Here is a 17,687-nt window from a genome sequence, read left to right on the forward strand (position 1 = left end):
TGTCGTTGCGTCCCAGGATAGAAATTTTCTTGTTGGGACGGAAAAAGTTTCACTCAGTCCGTCCAGAAAGTCTGAACAAAATTGGCACAATATTGCTGAAAATGTATATTCCTATGCTAAAAAAGAATATGAGTAGGAGACAGCCCTGACACTGGAGCAGCTGTTTGGCTACCAATTCTCCATTGGTTACAGGGTTGGGCATCAAGGAGAAGATTTCAGCACTCGAAATGAAAAAACTGTAAATTCTTAACTTTTTAGTCTTCACACCACGCTTCCTTACAGCTCTGACTCACCCTAGTTACACTGTACATTTTGATGTCTCTCTTAACCAGCTCCTAACACATTCCATCCAGGATTTCCTTGGTCTACACCATGACCACATTCATGTACTCATCACACCACAAGCATTTGACTTCTGACAGAAATGTGTTGTTGTTCTGCCAGACTTGCTGTTCGGAGTCCCCTCCAAAGCCACCGGTGTCCACAGGTTTTTTCTACGCAACAAGCAGAGGCTCATCATGTATGCTAGGATATATAACTCTCTCCAACAAGATTCTCCAGTGTTACTGACGAAAGATTTCTTCTACATATCAATTCACAGCTAGGATATTTAAAAATCATATCCAGTTGCTTGAGTGACTGATTTTTGGTGTATCGTCAGTGTGCAGATGTTGGCACATTTTTGGTGCATGTCAGTGTGCAGATGTTGGCACATTGGCACACCAAATCCACGTGCATTTTTTGGCACACATTTATCAGTGGGTATGACTCCACCGTAAGGGAATTCGAAAGTTGTGTTAAACATGCCTTTCCCAAGGGCACAACATCGGGGCATGTCGGGTATGATACTCGGGACCTATTGATTTTTGTGATATGGCTGTGTATTGTAAAGACTTAAAAGAAATGGAAATGATGAGGCAGACTAGGATATTTGTCAGGGTTTGTGTTAGGTGCTACTTGAGGAAGGTGTGGTGTAAACTTCTTTGGTTTATTATAGTCCCACTTTGGTGGGACCCAGAAAAATTGTTTATAGACTCATTGATTGTTCCCCTCCACGGAAATCTTTAGTAAAAGGCGAAAGATTTGTGCGTGGTGGGTTGAAGGGAAACCAGAGTACAGTCGGAAAGGCATCACAAATTCCCGGGGTCAAAGAAGGTCCAACTTTGTTAGTGGTGCTTTGTTACCTTGGTAGAAAATTACCATATTACAACATTAAAAACAGTTGAAATACACATTTCTCTTCTCAATTTGCTTACAAACTATGCATAATGTACTTTTAGTGAGTTTTATATGTATAAAAATTGTATTATCAAGGAAATAGTCATGATTTAAGCAAGCTTTGGCATATATAAAAGCGCTAAGCATTCTGGGATATTATAATGAGCTTGGGTCATGACCTGCATGATGTCATAGTCCATTCAAAGTAGGTCACATGACCAGGAAGCTAATACTATACAGGCTATGGTTTTGGGCAATATCCTTAGCTTTGGGCATGAAGGCATACAATTTTGAAAGAAAGGACAAACTTTTTTTTTACTTGACATGTAGAAAATAAAGAGAATATATGCTGTAATTTGTTTTTACAGATTTATCAATACATTGAAGGCAACGCTGCAGAAGAAATACCACTCAAGTCTTCTGAATGTTACACAGGATTCTGAAGAACAAATCACACACATGCATTTCAAGGTAACATTATCACAATATGGTTACCATCTTGTTTACAATGATATTTTTAATGATAGTAATATTTTCTTTAAAGATAATATTTTTCTGTATCAATAATTTATAAATTTGTTTGAAGAATGAAGAAAACCTTTATTGTATTGTGGCAAAATGGTATTACTGCCATCTAAAAGAAGCCTGAAAAAAAGTAACATGTTATAAGAAAATATGTCTGAAAAAATGAATGTTTTTAAGAATAATGAATGGTGCTGTGCAAATGTTTACCTATCATTCTATGTTTGTTTTCTTGTTTCCATGTAGGAGGAGTTCAGCATTATTGAGCTGGTTCCCCTGTTAGCCACATATCTGATCCTCTTCCTGTATATCTCCTTCTCTGTCTGTAAGTACAACTCATACAATGTACATAAACATTTTACTGGCAATACCATGTAACCATGTAAATAGGGCATTGCCAAATCATCTTCTTGGTTGTTGATTGTTTGGCTGCACAGTCAACCAACCAAGGTTACTTAACCAGCCATTGGCTTTGTTAATTTTAAGGTCTAAGCTATTTCAAAGGAAATACAAAATTATTACATTAGAGCAATTACTAACAAAAATACAACAAAAGTTTACATTGTATATTGCAAAGTATGTACAGGCATCCTATCATAGATGTGAATGGTACATTTTTGTACCACAAAGTCAACTTACCAGTTTTAGTATTATGAAGAAATCAACTTTTTATTTGTTGTTTCTTTCAAGCTGGGGGAGGTTTCTTTTGGCATGTACTGTAAATCCATTTAGTATTGCAGGTGGTAATCTCACACTTAATTCAAGCGAGTGAGAACATCTTTTCTGGCTAGCTGGCTAGTGATGAAATAATTGCAATGATGAAATTTTAGTAGTTGAGTAATGATCGCTAATGTGCCTAAAGTTAAGTTACCGTTAAATTTAACAAATATAGAATTAGTAAGAATGAATACAAGACAAGTGCAAAGACAACATTGTGTTTTGCAAAACCAACAATGATCTTTGTTGATGTTGTTGTTTTTGTTTACCTTTGTGTCTGCAGCCAAAATTGAGTTTGTGAAGTCGAAGTGGGGCCTGGCCCTGGCTGCAGTGATGACAGTCATCGCTTCACTACTGATGTCTATAGGCCTGTGTACACTGTTTGGGCTGACTCCTACACTAAATGGAGGGTAAGTTCTTACTACAAACCTTCATCTTTATAGTACAATGCAAAACTGTCTTCCAACACAAAAGTACACACAGAGCAAATTTTTAACGACTACTGTCGCCTTCTTCAGGATCAATACTGATAACCAATCACTTCAGACTGTAAACTCGTGACAACTGGAAAAGATTGAGTATTTTATTTCGATATATTGTCTTGATATGAGTATTTTGTGACTGTAGGGTAGTAAACTGAACAAGACAGTATGGATTGTCAAATATAATACATGTATTATTACATCTACTGAAATGTGAGACTTTTTCACTTGTAGCAGCGAGGCAAATAGAACATTGTAAGTGCTTTCCCATTCTTGTCACCACTCATGCATGTTGGTCTACAAGGCAATCCATACATAAAATTATTTTTCTGTCCACATATTCAAATAGTGGTTTGTTTGGGCTATTTGTAGAAACGAAAAACTTTAAGGAAAGTGTACATACAGTAATTTATAAAGAAATGTACCCAATTGAGTTTTTTATGTTCATGCATTTTGTTGTCTGCAAATTTCCTGGCTAGGGCAGTATAGGAGAGATTGGAATTCCAATCTATGACCTAAATTCCAATATCTACTGCAATGTGACATAGGATTGTGACAATATATGTATTTTTGATATATATTTACGTACCTACCTACCTACCTAGTCCCTTGACCTCCAAGTCTGTCTGTGAACAAAAAAGAGCCATCATTTTACAGATGCTTAAAAATGTACTTTTTCTTCCTGTACTCATCAGGGAGATCTTCCCTTACCTTGTTGTGATTGTGGGTCTGGAAAACATCCTGGTACTCACCAAGTCTGTAGTGTCCACTCCTGTTCACTTGGATGTCAACATCAGAATAGCACAAGGTGTGTGTAATCCTTAAACATCAGCCAAGTTTCACCTTATGCAAGGTAACACTTATGCCAGCAACTGGATAGATTTTGGAAACAGGAAGACATTTAAGGAACAATCCACTATCTTTTGTCTTCTTCTTCTCCTGACATTATGACTCTGGAAGCCACTGATGACTTCCTCGACTGCTAGTTTGTCCAAAAATGTCTTTAGTCCAATAGGTGTGAGAACTCCCATCTTTATATACTCATCAACTATATACAGTACTCTTTTAAGGAATGAGTTCTAGAGCACTCATTTGAACAGGCGTTCCAAATCCTGTTTGAATACAGCGATCAGTTTGACCATTTCAAGTTTCTTGGGTAGCAGAAGTGAACATAGGAGCAAACTACTACCCTGATTGACTACCCAAAACTACTACAAGAATTGAAATTTAATATTCCGGGCAGAATAGCAGAGAAGCAACTGTACTCGTATATAGTGTATAATAACTATCAGAACAAACTACTATCCGAATAGTACCCAGGCTATAAGAGATATGTGTTTGAAGGTACAAAGGCTATTCTTTGCTGTATAGATAAGCTGACATCTCACAACCATCCTTGTGTTGTAGGTTTGAGTAAGGAAGGCTGGTCCATCACTAAAAACCTGCTGACAGAGTTGGCCATAGCCTGTGCCGGGTACTTCACATTTGTACCAGCTATCCAGGTAACTCTACTTACATGTACCTTTAACATGCTCAAGGAGGTTTGTTGTAGGTTTAATATTGTTGTTTCATTTGAAGTATATGTTAACCAATTGAGTTTATATGTGAATTCTATGATGAGAAGTGTAAATGTTTGTATGTGTTGGCACCCAATATCAGCTAACCTGGGTTTACCATGTATTGCATGTCTGCAAAGTCTTTTCAATTCAGTCCATTTATTAGATACTGCTACCACGGTGGTCAAATTCGGGCTCAAAACCTCCCATGTCTAGCCGAATTCGAACCTTCTTCCATGATGTTCGAACTGCTGTAATTCGAACCAAACCAGTGTTCTATTTAGGTCATCTGCGGCCATTGCAGGTAAAACAGTGTTTTCTGGCCCTTTTTCCCCCAACTACCTTGAATCAGGCAAAAAATATAGTTTTTCACCAATATAAACAATTTTCTGGATAGTACATGTATGCTGTCACTTTTTTAGGGTTCTATAATATGTAAGGAAGCTACTGGCGTTTTTATTAGCGACCTTGTGTATTATAAGTGTTGTTTACACCGGTATCAATTACACCCTCCCGCTATCCGTGCTGCATGACATGCCTGCAAACATCGTTTAAGATCTCGACCAAGAAAAGTCCAAATCAACTCATTGACGGCTCAAAATGACCGCAGCGGTTTTCCCGAGATTTCTGTTTTGGGGATTTTTAAAAAATGCCTCCGATTTTGAATTATCGGTAATTAAGTGCGAAAAATGCCATTTATACGCACATTTTCGACTGTAACTTTGCTTAAAATAAAAAATTTAACAATCCCCAAAACAGAAAGTTTTATATTCCTCATAGATGACGAAAAATATAAAAATTGAGAACTTTCGATGACACATGCGGCCCATCTTATCAAGAGTTTGGACAAATTAAAGGCCTTCCTGAAAACAGAAAATAAACGTCTTTGTAAGCAAAATCTAAACAAAACAGGTATTTAGATTCAAATGACAAGATTGAAAGTATGTAAAATTACTAATTTGATCTTGTTTCAAAATCATTTTCACTGTCATAACACTTTATTTATCTTCAAATATTTTACGGTTAGCCAATAGTAGGCCTCCTGTAACCCGATACTATGTCGAACGCGCATAGAAACGGGAAAGAATACCCTAGCAACCGACCGCCGTGTACCAAGACTTAGTGTTTGTTTTTGTGTCGGTTTACATTGCTAGTGGTAATATATTTCATTACTGTGTTATTGTGATATATATAGCAGCATCTCCAAAACCCGTCCCTTTAAGCAAGAAAGATTTTTTCCATCATAACTTTATGGTCTCTCACAGGAGTTCTGCATGTTTGCCCTGGTTGGTCTGCTGTCAGACTTCAGTCTCCAGATGTGGTTCTTCGCTACGGTGCTCTCCATCGACATCAGGAGAATCGAGGTATGGATGATCTACATCTACATGGTACTTGGCAAAGTCCCTCGCAGGACATTGTGCCTAGGGAATGATAGAGCGATAGAGAATATGCAAAAAAAGAGCTTGTCATGTAATTCTCAGTCCCAACTTTGTTAGCTACAACCTGGCTTTGAAGCAATTGTCACTTCCATCTCTATCCAAACCAAACATCGGGCACAGGTACAGTTGCCTGAACTATTTGACAAATCAATTTAAGGTAATGTGTGAGCGTCAATGAAGACAGAAATACAGTCAGTGTACAATGTATGTATAGATAAGTTTATGTAGACTTCAAGTATCAAAATTCTTATGTGGAGAACACATGCTTTGTTGAGGTTTTCAAGTCAAATACAGTGAAAGATGGTGCTTATGTCAATGCCTATCTATAGGGTTGAGGTTCAGGTTAGAGTTAGGTGTCCAATTACTGCTGATCTGGACCTGAATCAGTCTGATTGCCTAGATAATAAACTGTGCTAACATTTCTTATGAATAGCTATTGGAAATGTTGGACAATTTAAATGTAATTACTGTTTTATTGCTTATTCCACAGTTGTCTGACTTACAGCGTCAGAGTGACAGACAGCAGGGGCACAAGACTGACACTGCCACCATCCAGTCAGAGACCCTGACCAACCAGACCCTGCCACGCCCCCCTCCCACACGGCTGCCCAGGTCCAAATCTGCACCCGGTGAGTTCCACAGTTTGTGCTTCTTTCAATCTCAAAAGTTTTATTTCCATGGTTTGTGACACTTAAAAAAGTACTGGATTAAGAGGTTGGACTAAAGGACCACAACCTGATAGCCGCCATGCATGGGATGACATTATTAGTGGCCTCGTATTAGGAGGATGAACTGAACTGAACTTGTTTCTGCGGTGACCAATGTCTAACCCAAATTCATGGTATTTGTGTTATTTATTGATTTACAGTACTTCGTCAGTTCATGGTTTGTTTGTTTTGTATGACTGTTTTAGCACTTTTGTACAGGAATTGTCTAAAGTGACCTTCAGAATGTAGCCCGATTAACTGTTTTGTTCTAATTTTTATCAAGCCTCACATTTGAAACAGCATCAATCAGTACTTTTTTTCAGTGAATGTTGATTTTTTTCCCTCTGTCTTTCCCAACAGGCCTCCACCATCTTGTATCCCAGCAGCCTCGGCTGGTGACCCCTGAGCGACCTCCGGCGTCTGTAGAGAGCGGAGAACATCCCAACCAGGGCCTGCTCCGGGCGCAGAAGAGGCTCAAGTTCGTGTTCTTCTGGGCACGCACCAGGATTGTGCAGAGATTCATCATGGTAGGTATTGTTGTAAATATGTGAAAGGTGAAGACTCCACACTTGTAAGCAGTTGTTGCCTATGCTTAATACTTATTCAAACATGTTTTGTTTATTTGTCAGAGGCCTTCAACTCTGACAAATAGCAAAAAAAAAAATTGCTGTACGTGTGTAGTTCGATCCGTGAACAGACATACTGTAAATATAAGAATATCTGTAATGTCTTCATGGCCACTTCTTCTTCACAAGAACACAATTCAAAGAGAACACAAACTCTTCTTTTTTGCAACGTCACGAAGTTTGGATGCCACAAACATGAAATGAATTTAGAGTTAAACGCAAATCAAGAAGCTTTCTTTCCCAGTTTCTCAAACTTTTTTCAATCAACTTGCAAATTAGAAATTTTTGTGTTATTCTTGTATTTGACATACATGAAAATAGTAACATTTTCAGTTTATAAACCATATTCTATGCATTCCTTACAAAATCTTTAATTTTCACACCAATTTTTCATTTCTTTCCCACAGCTCTGTACAGTTGTATGGATCGCCCTTATTGTCTACAACACAGGACTGGTTGACCAGTTGACCAACGCGACGACCAGTCGTCAGCCACTGATGTCACCTTCCGACAACAAAGACAGCCTAAGGAGTCTTCAGGATGGGCTACAGACACAAGCAGATTCTTTAAGGAAAAACCATGACCTTGACTTAGAGCGGAAGTCGGACACATTTTGGAACTTTGATGGAGAAACTGAGGGGAGAGAGCAGAAGGAACCATGGCAGGATCTGTCCTTCAGACATTGGCCCAAACTGTTCGGATGTTACAACATCACACTTGCTGGGAGGTATCTCATCACACTTTAGTGTTATGTTTGGCATGTTTGTTTGAATATTTTCTGTTTGTATGATTGTCCTTTTTTCTGTCCACTCACAGCGCTAGTCCCCTGATCACGATGTTGCTGAATCTTGTGCAAAATCATTTGCTACTTTCTGTCCTGACAGTTACATCAGCATCCTGCCCCCATCCTCCTCTCTGTGGTATTGAATCTTGAGCAAAATTGTGTGCTATGTTCTGTCCTCATTATTGCCCACATTACTACATCTTGCGCAAAATCCTGTGCTGCATTCTGTCCCGACAGGTGCATCAGTATCCTGCCCCCAATCCTCCTGTCCCTGGTACTGAATCTTGTGCAAAATCCTGTGCTACATTCTGTCCCGACAGGTACATCAGTATCCTGCCCCCCATCCTCCTCTCCCTAGTGGTCCCCCCAGAGGAGGCCATGGCCATGCGGCACCACAGCGAGCAACAGGAACACGCGCAGAAGCTGCAGTACTTCATGGAGTCGCAAGTCAGCTCGCACATCCACGACGACATGACCTTCGACCCCCTGCTGGCCATGAACAAGACAGTTCGGCTGCCTTTCTTCTCTTCTAAACGGGAATATTACCTAACTATTGGTGAGTTAGCCTGCCTAAACCAAGCGGCTACTAGCCAGGTCAGGCTCATCATTAATTCTCAGATTTTAAGTGATACTGCTTTTAAATCATTAATTTAGGGCTGCTAACATTACAAAGTACTGGTACCGTACCGTGAAAATAGACTGGGAGTGGTACAGGTCCAAAATACCTGGTTAAATAGATAAACAAACAAACAAAAATAACATTTTGTGCTTTTCTTACTCAATACTGTAAATGCATTTAAGTTCGCGGGGATTTAATTTCGCGGTAGCGGGAAAAAAGACTTTTCGCTCTAGATTTAAGTTTGCGGTAACACTACAGTCTAATACCATAATAGAAAAATGTTCGCGGTGGTTTTAAATTCGCGGTGAAGTGGTCACCACGAAAACCGCGAACATTAATCCACCGCGAACATTTCTGTACTTGATGCATTAATCTGCATGTCCAGGCCCAGTTCAGGCCCAGCTTTTCCTTGATTAGTTGCATTATGGTAACATGTTGTGCTTTTCTAACTCAGGTCTTGCGGTGTTGAGCGGAGCGTTCCTGGTGGTGATACTCATGGTGCTGTACAAGTGCGTGTGCCCCAGGGACTACGGGCGGTGGGCGCCCGAGGGTCGCAGGTTAAAGGTCGTGGACGACCCCTACTACATCCGACAGATCAGCGACTCGGTTCCGTTGGTCCTGCGGGGTCATACGCAGGTAAGGCACTGTTTCTGTACTCTTCTAGCAGAGGTTAGGCTTCAGCTTTTTTTTAAACATTTTATAGTCGTTTTAGTCAGGCTTTCTATTTTGTACTTTTTTTATGTCCACCAGTGAACCATGGTTGGCTGGCACATATCAAGAAAGAAATACAAAATAGAAAACCCGATAAAAAGGACTGAAAAAACAAAACAAAATAACAGCTAGAATCTAACCTCTGCTTGGATACTACTGTTTCTGTACAAAGTCTTCTAACACCTATCAGAGGTCAGCCCCAGCATGGAAATGTTGATAGGGATTGCAATTGGATTGTGACGTAAAGTTATGAGTGAAGATCTGTTGAAACTGTTAGCCGCAAGTGTCAAACCTGTCAATGGGAGAGGAGCCCACACACTTATTGTAGAGGTATAATGTGGATTACTTGGCTAACTACATTTGTACCACATTGCACAATAATCTGAAGAATTACAACACTTAGTCAAGTATCATACTTCAAGTCAAGATTTTGTAACCAAGCAACCTGGGTGCATTGTAAAAGTACTGTAACATTTCTCTTAAGTATGATGTGGATGGATAAGAGAATGAATGAAATGATGATGCATGAAATGTTCCTCAGAAACTTTTGTTATTCTTAAAGTGGTGTTAGGGAATGATACATAAATGGCTGTTGACTTTTCTTATGTTGACACATTTTCCTAGTGTTTCCAAGTGTTGTGTACACTGTTCGTTGTTGTGTCTAGGATGTGGAGTGCATGTGTAGCGACGGCCCGACCCTGGTGAGCTCATGTTTGTTGGGAGATATCCGAGTCTGGGACGCCAACTCTGGAGACTGTCTCACACACATCAGCAGGAGAATGTGAGTCTCATGCACACCACCCTTTTTTTTATGCACATGTAATACATGTATAAATTTTGTGAGTATTAGGCAGCAAGCACGATGCTTATGTAAAGCTTTCTACTCAAGGCATAAATAGAAGTTTTTAAACAAGTAAAAAATACATTGTTATCATACATGCATAAAGCCCCGGTCACAAAGCGCGTACAATTTCTTGCGATGGTATATTCCGCATATCGTACAATGAGCGCAGTAAATCGCAGCAAAATCGTAAGCAAAATCAGCCATCGCAACGCATCGGATGATGTTCAAAATTTTTCCAGCGTCGTACGATTTTTCACTTGTGTCTCTTTTGAATAGCCGCCTGGCCGCTTTATGGTTTCTTTAACCAACAAAATGTGGACATAGCTGTTGAATACCTTCCTATAATATCTTAAACTGTAACAATAACTTTAAAAAAGACCATGACAACAAGAGTATTACAAGCAAAAGTTCAAATCAAGCGTGAGTAAGGGTATGGTTATCTCGGCCTGCTTGCCGACTCTACGTGTCAGGCTCTTTCGAAGATCGTATCATGATATGCTATCAACAAAAAGATGCCATCATACAAAAATCATATCATAGGCATTATATCATATATATTTCCGACTCATAGAGCCTGCCTTTATGTTCAAGTTGTCCCCATGGTTATTACGATTATGGTAAACCGTCCCAAGACTGACGAGAGCTGAGATTTGATCTAATTAAAAACTCACGTGCATGAAGCGATCAAACAATTGTCTGCATCACCTGTGCGGGGCGCGCTGTTCTCTGGTTGCGACTGTGGCAGTTGCGACTGATATATTTTCCCTTTTCGTCAATATCGACAATTAATATCAGGGAAAACTAAAACCATCACAACATGCTAAAAATTCATAAATCTACAACCTCATCAGTAGAATGAAGTCTGCTATGGAGGCAAATAAAATCTTACGACGATAGCGAAATTTTGAACATGTTCAAAATCCATTTCAGCTCTATTTTTCGTCATACAACGCTCCCCGATTTACTATGATTTACTGCGATTGACGCGGGCACGCTCTTATGACCTCATCGTACGATGCACTACGCGCTTTGTGACCACGGCTTTATATATTTAAACCATTGCTTCCGATTCTCCCCCGACTTACGACGCACTGCGCTCATACTGCGCATCGGAAGGAATCGCAAGGAATCGAATGCGCTTTGTGACTGGGGCTTAAGAATGAAATGGACAACAGAAAGTAAATGTAAACTATAGACAATTTGGTGCTGTTTCAATAAAGAAAAGCTACATGTGCAATGTATAACATGGACGATATCAATGATGTTGCAGTTTTGTGGCTGTGACGAGGACCCTTGTAGCATCAAAGAACATATAGTAGTATCATTAAATTGCTGTTACTGTAGATCTACAATATTCTAAAGAGATAACAGTCTGTCTCAACAACCCAAACAATAGGAAAATACCACCTTCATATTACGCTTTCCCTACACTACCATTACCTTAAAGTTAACCTTTTTTTATCCCTATTTCTGTTCCAGCACCCCCAGCAGTACCCGGCAGCCGTGTTACGGTGGAAATGAACAGTACGACGCTTGGTCACCGCAACAGTCCCCACCAGACCTGCAGTACCACCACCTGACCCACAGGGGGCGCTGCCAGCGCAGTCTCTCAGACAGCCAGGACCAGAGACCGAAGAGGAGAAAAAGCGACCTCTTCACCAACCTGCCCAACCTCACCGGTAGCATAGACACCAATTTTGTCCAGCTAGAGAAAGAGCGGAAACGTGAAACCTTGAACGGGTTTCACCACGTCCAGGGAAGTCAGCCGCCAAGTCCGCCACAACCGCCGCCCGCTACGGAGTCCCGTCCGCAGCAAGTAGAGACGAAAAGTTCACCTCAGGACATTCCCAGTTCCTCGCCTGGCTACGACTTCCGCAGCAGGTTTGACACGTACTACCACGAACACGCGTCGCTGTACAGAAGGACGAGTAAAGGATGTTCCTCGCCGGACATGCTCGTGCCGCCCTCGCCGGAACAGATGCTCAACGCGTCGTCGTCAAGCGAACGGAGCCTCCTCAGTAGCGGCAGCGCGGCGGAACTGCGGCGGATGTCGTCCACGGGAGAGCTGAGCCGCCATGACAGTCTGGCGGGGCTGTACGACAGCGTGTTCGGGGAGAGCTACGGGACAGAGGAGGAGGGCGTGGCCACGCCCATCTGGTGTCTGGGTTGCCATGACAACCTGGTTGTTGCTGGGTGCAGTAATGGCAGAATAGAGGTCAGGGGTTGTCTTTTTTTTTCTTTCCTTTTTAATTTCTTTTTTGCAACTAGTCTTGCCAATCATTTGTCCAAAAAGGAAGTCTATATACTGTATATGGTAAGTAAAAATGACGGCATGCTATTTGGCTGTTTGTGAAGAAAAAAGTCTTGTCATTCATGCCAATCATTGCTTTATCAAAAATTAAGATTTATTGTTAGTGATGCATGCAATTGTCATTTGAGCTCATGATAAAAGAAGGAAGAGTCTACAATGATTTATTATCACATTCATGAGCATACAAGTTATGTATATTTTTCTTAGTACAGTGCTGCACTGTATTGTACAGATTCAACTTCTTCTATCTTTGAAATCATGAAAAAACATGAACCAATAGGTTTGTTCATCCAAGAAGGTTCATCCAAGTGCATAAGAAATGTAAATGTGTCACTACTACTTACTATAGGTGTGTGCAGAAGAGAAAATTTGTACTTCACATTGTGGCACTCTTTCCAACTTTTTTCCACCACAAATCATTACTTATTCAAATACGTTGATTGTCATAGTTTTGTCTCAAGTGGTTAGCTATATCTTGAGCAATGTGACCTTACTCTGATATTTGTCTTTTTTTTTTTTCACAAACACGTAGGTGTGGGACGGCCTGACTGGGTCACTGAAGTGCTATTACCATGAGTTTGCAGAGGGAGTGACTGCTCTTTGTTTTGTCAATAATAGGTAAGATACAACTCTATACATAATCCTTGTACTACAATCATATGATATCATGTGTTGTTTTCCTGAAAATCAACTGACATCAGGTCATTTTGGGCCACGCACAGCCTTTAAAGTCTTTATATTTCAAAATATCTTAAACAAGTTATCTTTGTCATGTTTTTTTTTAATACAGTGTCCAGTTTATGCATATCAATTAAATTTAAGATATACATACAAAACTGTTTCTGGTTTTAACTTTTTTTTCCATTCCACTAAGTTAAACTTAATGTTTGGGGTCCATGATAATTTTCATTTACAAATCTATAATGATTTCAAGCTTATGAAAATGCATTTTCATCCATTTTATGGCTTTTAATTTGAATTTTTGGAAGGATACATGAGGTGAAATGCCTGGCCATCCCAGCAAGCAAATTTCCATCCCAGCAAGCAAATTTCCGTCCAGGTACAGAGGAACGGATCCTGAAGATAGGCCTGTATACATACATGTACAATGTATAACACCCTCCAGTTTAAATCTGCTGTTCCAGTTTAATTCCTGGCTGACCTCCCCTATCTTAGCAACTGTACACCCAGATGGGCCAATATCTTAAAGTATAGGTAAGCATTGTTGTTGAATTCTTATGTGATGGCTTGTTTGACTTGCGTTTCTGCAGAATTGTTGCATCTCGACTCGACGGCAGCTTAGACTTCCTGATCATGGAAGCCCGAGGGGTGGTGTCAGCCTCCCCACCCTCTATGGTGCCAGCTGGGCCTGTCAGAGGTAAATCTGTTATTGTTTTACATAACACCTTGCTAAGCATAATGTCTATAATAAGGTTTGTATCCAAAAAGGATTAGATTTTATTCTGATTTCCAACTCTAAATACGAATTCCCTGAATACATAATCTCTTGTCAAAATAAAAGAAAAATGACCAAAACAAACGGACACAGACGATGAACCCTGAGCTTTCACTCCACTATATTGTGTACTATGTATATGTAATGATATATGTAGATAGATTGAAGAGCAGTTAGCACTAATACAAATCTACATAGGCGATAATGTAAAAGTTAGCAAGTTCAGAGTGTCATAATCTCATCCGTGAACATTCCAGGTCATAAGAACTCACCCCACACAGCAGCCCGCTATCTCAAGTGTCCAAAAGTCTAATATCTAAACTTTCCGACCGGTGCAACTATTCCAGCGGTCAAACCTTGCCGCCATCTTGCTAGTCATGACGTCATTTTTGGGACTCAGCACTTGAAATTAGGGGTCAGCACAAGCCGAAAAGATGGACCAAAACCTAGTTTTTTGGCTGAATCTGAACATCTGCAACCTACACTGTCTCACCAAAATGAAATGTACTTACATTTTCCTGCTAAAAGTCGAAAATAGGCTAAAATACTGTATGGACTCGTTTTGGGCCTTCTGCGCCTGCGTCAATTAGGATCATTGCCCTGAATAGTCACGTATCAGTCACTAATGGAGATCCTAATTAAACTTGACTTAACTTTTCCCAGGTCACAGAAGGAACCAATCTTATGACAGCTTCATCGCCACAAGCTCCGACACGGTGTGCTGCGTGCGCCTGGCGCAGCGCGTTCCCCACGCACACCAGCAGCCAATCAACGTGCTGCAGTGTTCGGCGGGGCGCGTGGTGACGGGCAGTCAGGACCACACCCTGAAGGTATACCGACTGGAGGACGCCCTGTGTCTGTACACGCTACACGGTCACACGAACGGGGTCACCGCGCTACATCTGGACAAGGTACGTGTAGCTCAGTAGTTTATTATACTGCAAATTCTTCCCGAGGGCTAATTGCAAGTGACAAAACATAATAGACAATGGTAGTAACTACTCTAGTCATAAAAGTGTCTGTATACGCTACACGGTCACACAGATGGAGTCACCGCACTACATCTGGATAAGGTTTATTTTATTTTTTTATCTCTGTCATTTTTACCCAGGGTAGTCCACTCAGTGATTTATACTGCTTTGCAGTGGAGCCCTGCACGGGTAGTTCAGCAGTTTAAGTTTGCTGAAAATTCTTCCCGAGGGCTAATTGCAAGAGGCAAAATGCCTGACGGCTAATTAACTAAGTGACAAAATATGACAGACAAACAATGGTAATAAGCGACTACTCTAGTCTTAAAAGTGTCTGTATACGCTACATGGTCATACAGACAGAGTCACCGCGCTACATCTGGACAAGGCACGAGTAGTGCAATAATTTCTTTTATAAAGTTTAAGGAGGGACATTAAGGTGTGTGGTCTAAATAGGTGAGCCCGCTGGACAGAGCCGTATTAAAGTGTACAATACAGAATACTGCTCAGTCAGTTGACACATTAACATAAGTTACTCACACACACACACTCACTTTCCAGTTTATCGTCTGTTGTTCCCCATCCTGTGGGGTTTGACATGCTTGCAAGTAGATGAGGGGGCTTGATGGCATCTTGAAAAAAATGTGTTTGAAAATCCCGTTGTTTGTGTCCCCAGACTCCGCCTCTAGCCGCAGCCAGCGGTTCTCTGGACGGTGACGTCCGGTTGTGGGACATGCTGACCGGCTCCTGCGTCCACCACCTGACCGGACATGAGGCCGGAATCCTGTCCCTGACCTGCACCGCCACCCACGTCCTCAGCTCCGGCCAGGATGACCGCATCTGTGTGTGGGACCGGTCAAGAGGAGCCCTGCTCTACTCTATACAACAGGTAATACTACATACTACAATTTGTGCATACAGGGCTCGAAATACCCACTTGCACACTTGCAAATACAGCATTTTGAAAGTTTCTTTGAATTTGCTGGCAAGTTTTCAAGTCCTGATTAGCTATTAGTACTAACAAAATTGTATTTCTTTGTTTTGTTGCAGGATGTTGGCTGTAGCAGTACAATAGGTGTTCTTAACAGCAGTCTACTTGTCAGTGGGGGGCAGGTAAGGGTTATCAACAGCCTTATAATTATAAAGTAACCTTTACATTAGCGTGCGTAGTTCTGTGGTTGTAACAAAACTACCTGTACCTCTGAACCAAGAGGTTGGGGGTTTGTAGCCTAGCTGTACAATACATATTGTGTCGCTCACTCACCATTCACGCTACTGGAAAGGGTTGTAGTTCGTAGGAAGGGACACTAAGTCTTGATCCACTGTTCACTTGCTAAAAAGAGCTATCATGGTACATTGCCTGTACATAATCGTAGCACTTTTGCCAAAATAAGGTATTATTTTTCCTTCTTATGATTACATTGTGTGAATTCAGACCAGTTGACTGGTGTGTGGCACAAATGCGTATAGATCACAGACCATACAGAATCTGATAATAGATTTTTACATACTGTATCATATTTTAATTGCTAATCCTAATTGTCCTTTCTGCCCTCAGGGTTGTCTGTATCTGTGGAACATCCTTCGTGGAGAGCACCTCAGAACAGTTCTCCTCGGAGACAACGACCAATCACAGTTCGTACGCCAAGTCCAGGTCATCTACGCATCGTCCGTCATCTGTAACTATGGCAACCAACTACAAGTCGTACACTTTCCCTCTGTCCTGGAAAAGGCTGAATGAACGGGAGAGTAGTTGCAAAGGTTTTGGACTACTTCAACTCCCAAAATTCAAGACCATCTAAAGAATGTCTTGAACACCTGAATATCTTAAGTGTTCATACCTTGGGGATTACTTACGATGCATAAGTAGATCTTTAAATTTACTGTGTTTTGTTTGAATTTGGTTTAAGAAACCTGATGGAATTACAAGGGTAGACTTATCGTTGAAGAGGTTCATCAGTCACAAGTCATATGAATACAGTTACTACAAAGTTTCTTCCAACAGTGAGTTTTTTAAAGACAAGGTACATACCTCCAAATTTTCAATGTCTGACTTAAGACAAGGGTAGACTTAACACTTACTTTTTCCATGCAATTGTAGAAGGGAAGTAACAGTATGTGACAGAAACAAATCTAAAAAAAAACATTCCTGCTTGGACTCTGCGCTGTTTTTAAGACTATTCATCCATGTATGTGCCATTGATCTGGATCTTGTATCCAAGCTAAGGTAACTTCATAAGTAAGATGGTTGGTTGAGTGCTCATATTAATCTCCAAGCAGATGTTGGATCTTTGTGGTCCCTTATTTTTATAATGAATGGCCTTCCTGGGGGAGAGTAAAAAGTCATGATTTTGCCAACATCTGCTTAGAAATTACCTGCTTCGAGATTACCCTCTCATGTATCAAACTTCAGTGTGCAAAATATGATGTGCAATTTTCTGTGCACAACAAGGTATTCACTACAAATTAGTTGTGCATCCATTGTGTTTTTTGTGGTGCAATTCAGACTGATTATATACAGGTGTTTTTGTCATGGTAATTATGAATTTGAAGACTTATCTTTCTTAACAGGAATTTCTTAAGTATCAATTCAACCATCAGTACACACCAACCAAACCCATCGAGTATGATTACATTAGAAATTATTGTAGATCAAATTCAAGGAATTGTTGTTAACATTATTAGATTATTTCTATACTTACAGTATATGTCAATCAAATTGCTAAC

At 40.5% G+C, this 17,687-nt stretch overlaps 2 protein-coding genes and 1 non-coding gene across 3 annotated transcripts in view; 2 read left to right on the top strand and 1 right to left on the bottom strand.

The window, feature by feature from the left end:
- Positions 1-898, top strand: part of LOC118425025 (sterol regulatory element-binding protein cleavage-activating protein-like) — a 2,501-nt gene extending 1,603 nt beyond the window's left edge. Inside the window, exons 4-5 of the mRNA XM_035833839.1 lie at positions 445-524; positions 893-898. Coding sequence (XP_035689732.1) covers positions 445-524; positions 893-898 — 86 coding nt within the window. The remainder of the gene's footprint in view (positions 1-444; positions 525-892) is intronic.
- Positions 899-995: 97 nt separating this feature from the next.
- On the bottom strand, positions 996-1,117 carry LOC118425194. The gene has a single exon (XR_004832285.1). It is a non-coding gene; the product is annotated as a U5 spliceosomal RNA (small nuclear RNA).
- A 438-nt stretch (positions 1,118-1,555) lies between these two features.
- Positions 1,556-17,093, top strand: LOC118424110 (sterol regulatory element-binding protein cleavage-activating protein-like). Its single transcript, XM_035832595.1, has 19 exons — positions 1,556-1,689; positions 1,987-2,065; positions 2,741-2,867; positions 3,635-3,747; positions 4,347-4,441; positions 5,761-5,859; positions 6,425-6,563; positions 7,002-7,168; positions 7,675-7,994; positions 8,372-8,607; positions 9,125-9,306; positions 10,047-10,162; positions 11,705-12,440; positions 13,069-13,154; positions 13,808-13,914; positions 14,656-14,903; positions 15,637-15,849; positions 16,011-16,073; positions 16,519-17,093. The coding sequence occupies exons 1-19, from the start codon at positions 1,678-1,680 to the stop codon at positions 16,699-16,701; spliced, it is 3,321 nt and encodes a 1,106-aa protein (XP_035688488.1). The 5' UTR covers positions 1,556-1,677; the 3' UTR covers positions 16,702-17,093.
- Positions 17,094-17,687: the final 594 nt, after the last annotated feature.

The sequence above is a fragment of the Branchiostoma floridae genome, chromosome 10 (assembly GCF_000003815.2).
Source record: "Branchiostoma floridae strain S238N-H82 chromosome 10, Bfl_VNyyK, whole genome shotgun sequence".
Taxonomy (NCBI): domain Eukaryota; kingdom Metazoa; phylum Chordata; class Leptocardii; order Amphioxiformes; family Branchiostomatidae; genus Branchiostoma; species Branchiostoma floridae.

What these genes read in the sequence shown, in the direction of transcription:
- LOC118424110 (XM_035832595.1), top strand. An exon ending in ACACACATCAGCAGGAGAAT is followed by an intron (nt 10,163 to 11,704) that starts GTGAGTCTCATG and finishes TTTCTGTTCCAG; the next exon opens with CACCCCCAGCAGTACCCGGC. An exon ending in GCCAGCTGGGCCTGTCAGAG is followed by an intron (nt 13,915 to 14,655) that starts GTAAATCTGTTA and finishes AACTTTTCCCAG; the next exon opens with GTCACAGAAGGAACCAATCT.